This window comes from Paramisgurnus dabryanus, chromosome 22 (assembly GCF_030506205.2).
Source record: "Paramisgurnus dabryanus chromosome 22, PD_genome_1.1, whole genome shotgun sequence".
NCBI lineage: Eukaryota > Metazoa > Chordata > Actinopteri > Cypriniformes > Cobitidae > Paramisgurnus > Paramisgurnus dabryanus.
In genome coordinates this window covers 9603937-9611393 of record NC_133358.1, presented here as the reverse complement: position 1 = coordinate 9611393, position 7457 = coordinate 9603937, and the positions used below count along the sequence as shown (strand labels likewise).

Below are 7457 nucleotides of genomic sequence, written 5' to 3'. Positions count from 1 at the left end.
CAACACTCCAGGGTATAGTGAGATTAAACTGAACATAAGAGCAAGTATTTATCTTAATCTAACACTCCATTTCTATTTGTAACCAAATCTATTCTTCCTTCTGAAAGGAAGCATTTGTTCAGACATGGCAGAAAAGGCCTGCACAGAGTACAGCCTGGTTTATTATATGCATTTGCTTCTGTTTAAGGCATTGAAATATCTCATAAGTATATTGTCCATGTCAACCAAAACATAATAAACAACCTAGCACTTTCTAAACCTGTTTATCTACTCGTAATAGATCACATAGTCTGACGTAATTGTTTTTTCCCCTGTGTAACCAGGTATGAATGCTGCCGTTCGGGCTGTTGTCCGTATGGGAATCTATGTTGGAGCCAAAGTTTATTTCATTCATGAGGTTGGTATTTATAGTAAATCTGTAGTTTATATTGGTTGAAAATATGAAATATACACAACATTCCTTTGCTAACAAATGGCCATAATGGCTGTCTATGTTTGCAGTCATCCTTTCCAAATAGCCACAATATTATTTTCAATGTAAAAACTGTTTTACTGTTCAAGAGCTAATGGAAATAAATATTTTAATCGATGTGTAAGTCATATTGGTATATTGATAGTCTTCTTGGCATGGCTGGTACGGTGATATTTCTTGCCTTGTATAAATATTAGCGTTTATTAGCATCCACATTTTATATCCACGGCCTTTATCTACCGTTATGTTACTGCATGGGTGCAGAAGAAACCCACACAACCATTTTCTACATCCCTCCCTCTTTTCTTAAGTTGTAAGTTGTACGCTACAGGTTAATATGTGAAAATATACTTTAGTTATTTGTTTTTGGTGCCACTGGAGGCTCTGATAATAGGCATTGTGATATCTAATCTAATATTAAATATTGAAGCACATACCATTTCTTTGCCAAGCCTGAACACTGCTTGCCAATTTCATTAAGCCGATTCATGTGACCTCCCGGAGAATTGAATTCATTTCTGGTAACCAGGAGGTCGCTGAAGGACACGAGAAGAGATTTTAATTGCATGTTTGTTGACCCGCAGGGATATCAGGGTATGGTGGATGGCGGCGAAAACATCAAGGAGGCAAACTGGGAAAGTGTGTCCAGCATGCTGCAAGTGGTTAGTATTACGAAATGCAGATGGCCCCCAAGGACTCTTTAAAGCCCATATGCATACCATTGCTCATCTGAGCGCAACTGCTACAAGGTTGCCAGTTCCTATGGTGATAAAGAATTATTACATAATGAGCTTGGGTTAAATTCTCAGGAGTCACCCTGACCTTTAATGACCTTCGAGGTCAGCATGTCAATATTCAGGAGAGTGTAAACTTACAGGACTTTTATGTTGTTCCGGTAGCTGACTTGATATAGCATTGTGTCGAGGTCGCTGATGAAAATGCATAGCTGGAATGCACACACTTTGGATAAATATTTGCCAAATGCATGAATGTAAAATTGTCTAAATTATGTAAATACATGTTTATTATATTATGAAATGTGTGACCCTGTCTGTGACATCCAGGTTAAAGTCTCAATCTAATTATGAGATTAGGAGCATTAAAGTTTGATTTCATTCATTGACATTTACGTACTCAGTCGATATTAAAAATATCAAGGTTGTTTGTGACAGAATGGTCTTACTGTTATGATTTTATGTAACTTCACAGGCATATCTTAAAATGATGGTAAACATGTTGTATGATTTCATCCCAGGGCGGTACGGTTATTGGAAGCGCACGGTGCAAAGATTTTCGTACACGCGAGGGACGTCTGAAGGCAGCTCATAACCTGGTGCAGAAGGGCATCACTAACCTGTGTGTGATTGGTGGAGATGGTAGCTTAACCGGAGCCAATCTCTTCAGAGAGGAGTGGAGCGGCCTGCTGGCAGAGCTGCTTCAGCAGGGTATGTGCTTTAAATAATACTGGAATGAAGAATGGTGCAATGTTTTGTGTATGTGTGTTTAGTTTGTAGGCTTTAGTGATGTTTATCAATATAAAAACGTCAACTAAAATATTCATGATATTATTATATATGTACACGTGAGTGCGCCTGTGGTTGAAGTTCACAACGCGCTGTACAAAGAATAAGTGCACACATTGAATAAAAATAGGTATGTATTCATTAATCTAAGTTAAGGTAAAAACATTAAATATTGAAAAACGGTGATGTTTTCCTTTAACTAGTCATGCAAGGTTTATTGTTAACCTAAAGTTAAAACAAGATAATATCTGATGAAATAGAAATATAACAATATTGTTTAAATGTTCTTGTTTTATTTTAGGTCTAATTGATGAAGAGGCAACTCAGAAATACTCCGCACTTCACATCGTTGGGATGGTGGGCTCCATCGATAATGACTTCTGTGGCACAGACATGACCATAGGAACAGACTCAGCCCTGCACAGAATCATTGAGGTTGTGGATGCCATCATGACCACAGCTCAGAGGTACTTCAAAACAGCTGTGATGACCATAAATCTACAAGTTTCATAAAATAACATGTTTTCAGTAAAGTCACATTAGACCTAATTCAAATGTGAAACATTTAAAGGTGACATAGAATGATTGAACGGGGTATTTATCCTTGTTCTGTGATGTGACATGTAGACACATTTTTTTTTGTTTGGGTCTTAGAAGCTTCCTAAAAACCTCTCTCAGATAGCTCTATTAGGGTGGGGGATTTTAAACAAGTGGTTTTGCACCTATTTGGCTCCCCCTACTGGCTTAACTTGCAATCTCATTACTGATTGGCTGACTTTGCTGCCACTCAAAAAATGTAGCCAATTATTTTAAAGTGGAGGGGCAGTGAGATGCCTGTGATGTCATAAGCATCAGTTTTTCAGATTGGGCCGTTTTCTGGCTGACATTTCTAACAGAGGAATTTCTATGAGACTGAGATGTTTAGCATGTTTTGCACTTTTTGTATGTTTGTGAATGCGGGTAGACCACCATTATTCAACAAAGACAAGGTAAAAATGGTTTTTCATTCTCTGTCCCCTTTAAAGCTGCAATCAGTCATTTTTGTCTCTCTATTGCTAATTCTGGTTTGAAGATAAACTTGCAACTTACCTGCAAAATAGTTTGCAAAGTTATTTTTTGAAAAATCTTAGCTGACAGCTCAAATATAAATCATTATTATAAGCTTACATTTGCAATTAGATTATCTGACTCTGATCACAGAGTCGTTTTCCAATAGACTCGGGTTTTACGCACAATGTATATCAGACCCAGGACCTGAAGTAATTAAACTGCGACTGCCAATTTAAAATACAGTACAGGTTCCAGGTCCTCCATGAAGACCTCTAATCATGCATACAACTCGTCTACAGTTCAGAAACATGGAAGCATACAATGTGTCACGCTGCACGTCATACCCATAGATTGTAAAAAATATGGACGTAGTGTCCGTTTTGTCACCCATAGGTTTGTGAAGAGCTTTTTTGAAGCCAATAGTTGGCGGAGCCTGCCATCGCCATCTTCGCAGTGCATCACCGCGCATCACTCGCGGATAACCGAAAATAGGTGAAGAGGCAGCCTCTATCGGCCCATCGATGAATTGCAGTTTAAGTCACTTCCATTTTGGCTTCATCGGAAGGTTGCCCTTCTGTAACACCCAATTCATCGAGAAACAAAGCATGCAAACGCACACCGAACTCATCTGGAAAGACACAACGTGCTTGAACGCAAAATGTCATCAAAGAGTCTCATTATCACAAAAAAACAACATTTGATGCCTGATATACTTGGGAGGTCGTTAACTCTTTCCCCACCAGCATTTTTTATTATTTTCACAAAAGTTAGTGTTTTATACGTTGGGTAAGGGCAATATGGAGGACCACAAGAGTCATGCAAAATGTAATAAAGAACTTCAATATTTAATAACTACCTGGACAATAAAAATAGCAATTAATAGATTTGTTTCAAAATTCATTAATTAATCTATAAATAAATAGACAAAGTTATAAAAAATCATTATGTAAGATTTTATTAGGCAATAAAAAGTGAGATTATAAAAATAACATAGAAATGAAATATTAATCCATTAATAAATAGTTCAAATTAATATAACAATTTATAAAAACAACATAAAATACTCAATAAGTTCATCATTTTAAATTGCATTTATAAATTCTTAATTAAATAATGGAATTTCAAAATGTATTTCAAAAAGCGATTTAAAAAGAGAAATAAATAACTGGATTTATAAATTGAACTACAAATACAGGTTTAAATTAGGCATTTAAAAGCGCATTTCGGTTAAACTTTTCTGTTTTCATTTTCCCAATGATTCTCCTTATTCTTTTCGCTATTGGATTTGCTTTTCAATTTAGCCTCTCTATTTAGCTTTTCCGTGACTCTTTGGGTCCTTGCAAATGGTCAAATGAGAAATGCAAATTAGCTATGGCCAGGAGGATGTAACAAGCTCGCTGATTGGCTCTGATTGTACGTCATGCGCAGATTTATAGATCTCAGATGAGGACCCAAAGAGTCACGGAAAAGCTAAATAGAGAGGCTAAAACGAAAAGCAAATCCAATAGCGAAAAGAATAAGGAGAACCAACGGGGAAATGAAAACAGAAAAGTCAAACGGAAATGCCCTTTTAAATGCCTAATTTAAACCTGTATTTGTAATTCAATTTATAAATCCAGTTATTTATTTCTCTTTTTAAATTGCTTTTTGAAATACAATTTGAAATTCCATTATTTAATTAAGAATTTATAAATGCAATTTAAAATGATGAACTTATTGAGTATTTTATGTTGTTTTTATAAATTGTTATATTAATTTGAATTATTTATTAATGGATTAATATTTCATTTCTATGTTATTTTTATAATCTCATTTTTTATTGCCTAATAAAATGTTACATAATGATTTTTTTTGTAACTTTGTCTATTTATTTATAGATTAATTAATGAATTTTTAAACAAATCTATTAATTGCTATTTTTATTGTCCAGGTAGTTATTAAAAATTGAAGTTCTTTATTACATTTTGCATGACTCTTGTGGTCCTCCATAGGGCAACACCTAGTGGATAATAGCGTAATATGAATTGCCCTAAAAACTCGTCATTGGCAGGGAAGCCTTTTCTTTTAATTGACCAGATAACTCGTCAATGGCTGGGAGAGAAATAATATACCTGTACGGCTCGACCAAGTAAATTCAATGTGTGGGAAACACTGTGCTATTTTTGTTCATTTTTAGCAAAAAAGTACTTATTGCAGCTTTAACATTTATTGGGTAACAATAAACTACTTTTTGCTAACAATTCAATTTTCCATTACAGTCACCAGAGGACATTTGTTCTTGAAGTGATGGGCAGACATTGTGGGTGAGTTTCAAATCCTTTCAAACCAATGGCATGATTATTACACATAATAGTTAAAGATATTGTTTACTGTCAAATCAGACACTGTATTCTGTATATCCGTATGAAGCTATCTGGCTTTAGTGAGTGCACTGGCATGCGGAGCTGACTGGGTGTTGATTCCTGAAATGCCCCCTGAGGACGGATGGGAAGAGAAAATGTGTCAGAAACTCTCGGCGGTATAAGAAAAACAAAACACGCAACACATTTTATATACTTTTAAAGTTATTATCATAGTTACTTATTTGTTCATGATTTATGTCTTGGAAAAAAGTTTTAAGCTAAAGTATCTGCTACTTACAGAAAGTAGATCACCACAGTAAAGCTATGTGAAGGGCAAAGTCTTCCAGACAGAGAAATATAAGATTATATCATTCCAAAAGAGCCAAGTTTAACGTACCGATTTATTCAATTGATTTTGACATTGTGGAACAAGATAATTTTTAGACAATCTAATGTCCACTTGCCGTAAAATTCAATGTACATTTTTTGTTTGTAACACACTTATGTTTGTCTGTGAAACAAATGTGTTCACCGGCCCAGACTCGATCCAGAGGTTCAAGGTTGAACATAATCATAGTCGCTGAAGGAGCCATTGACAGACATGGAAAAGCTATTACCTCTAGTATTGTCAAGGATGTGAGTACTGAATGCCTCCGAAGGAAGAGAGCAAAAATCTGGAAAACTGCAAAACGGAAAATGAGGAATACAAAATTGCTGCCAACAGTGTGGTGCAGTTTTTAAAGATGTGGGTGGTTAACCAACAGGGTGCAGGTTTCCACCATGCAGTCCTGCAAGTTACTGTGGGATGAATGTCCCTGGAAAAAGTGACTATTTCTTAAACAACATCTGCAGTTCGTACTCCAGCTTTTTGAATCTCTTCCGACATTTTAGATCATCAGTTTGACTTGTCTCTTACCCCTCGTAGAAACGGGCAGGGATGAAAAGGCTGAATATCATAATAGTAGCTGAAGGTGCGATTGATCGTAAGAACAAGCCCATTACCTCTGAACATGTAAAGGATGTAAGTACATCAGGCCCATTAGGTCTAGCTCCTGCATTGACCTCTCTGACCCTACTCCCTCTCTGGCTTTGTCTTGTGTGGTTTGCTTAAAAATGCACACATATTTTTCTGGTAAGGCACCCTTTAAACGTCTAAACGCTTTGGTAACTGCTTTGACTATTATCTTGACTATCTTAACTATCACACTGTGTCAGTGCATGCAGTAAATGTTTTGTACACCATCTAAAGCAGGGACATGCATGTTTTATTGCAGTGTTATATTTTGGGATACGGTGCGTTTTAAAGCATTTGCTATTATTTATTCATAATATAACGGCCTTCTTACATATGGCTTGATAAGAAAAAAAGCCTCTCTGATTGAACTGAGAATTTTCATACAGTATGTTAGATGATTAAATAAGTTGGCATAAAAGAGGGAGTAAAATAAGGACAAAAAAGTCACAATATGGGAAAATGTTGAAAAAATGTTCAAGCTAACTTTGCCCAGGCATGTAAAATAAACATTTTCAGGAGTGAAATGCTTGATTTAGACATGTGTCCTTGTTATGAGTGAACATAAGTAGATGCCATCTAACAGGTCTTGCAGGAGTTGAACTAACATTCACTCACTTCTGAAAACGGGCTCCAAGTTACTGACTACTTTCTCTGCATGTGCAATACAGCTTTCTTAATTTTTTTCTGCTAAATGCATGCAATTTTATGGGAAATTTCCGCCCTGCCTTTCTTGCTTGTGCTGGTTGGTCATTAAATATTGTGCACTGTGAAATTTAATTTTAAGCTAACTTAATGATTTAAATTCTGTTAAGTGTGTAATAGATACAAATTATTGATATGGTGATATTTGTAATTAAAATAAATAATAATGGATCTAAAATGAATCGACTTTATTAAATAATTATTAATATTTACTCAAATGAATGAGCTTCTGGCTTACTAGGTATTAAATGTTATTTTTGGATAAAAAAGGTTGTGTTCACATAATGTGACTTAAAGGGACACTCCACTTTTAAAAAAAATATGCTCATTTTCCAGCTCCCCTAGAGCTACTG

General features: G+C 35.6%; 1 protein-coding gene across 5 annotated transcripts in view; it reads left to right on the top strand.

Moving 5' to 3' along the window:
- pfkpa (phosphofructokinase, platelet a) overlaps positions 1-7457 on the top strand; it is a 30189-nt gene that overhangs the window by 3006 nt on the left and 19726 nt on the right. For 3 of the 5 annotated variants that reach the window (XM_065294721.2, XM_065294723.2, XM_065294725.2), the window contains exons 2-8: positions 324-397; positions 1057-1134; positions 1728-1917; positions 2297-2462; positions 5304-5348; positions 5455-5563; positions 6313-6408. In XM_065294721.2, coding sequence (XP_065150793.2) covers positions 324-397; positions 1057-1134; positions 1728-1917; positions 2297-2462; positions 5304-5348; positions 5455-5563; positions 6313-6408 — 758 coding nt within the window. Of the gene's footprint in view, positions 1-323; positions 398-1056; positions 1135-1727; positions 1918-2296; positions 2463-5303; positions 5349-5454; positions 5564-5927; positions 6024-6312; positions 6409-7457 lie in introns of all 5 variants that reach the window. The other 2 variants (XM_065294722.2, XM_065294724.2) reach the window with 1 other exon arrangement.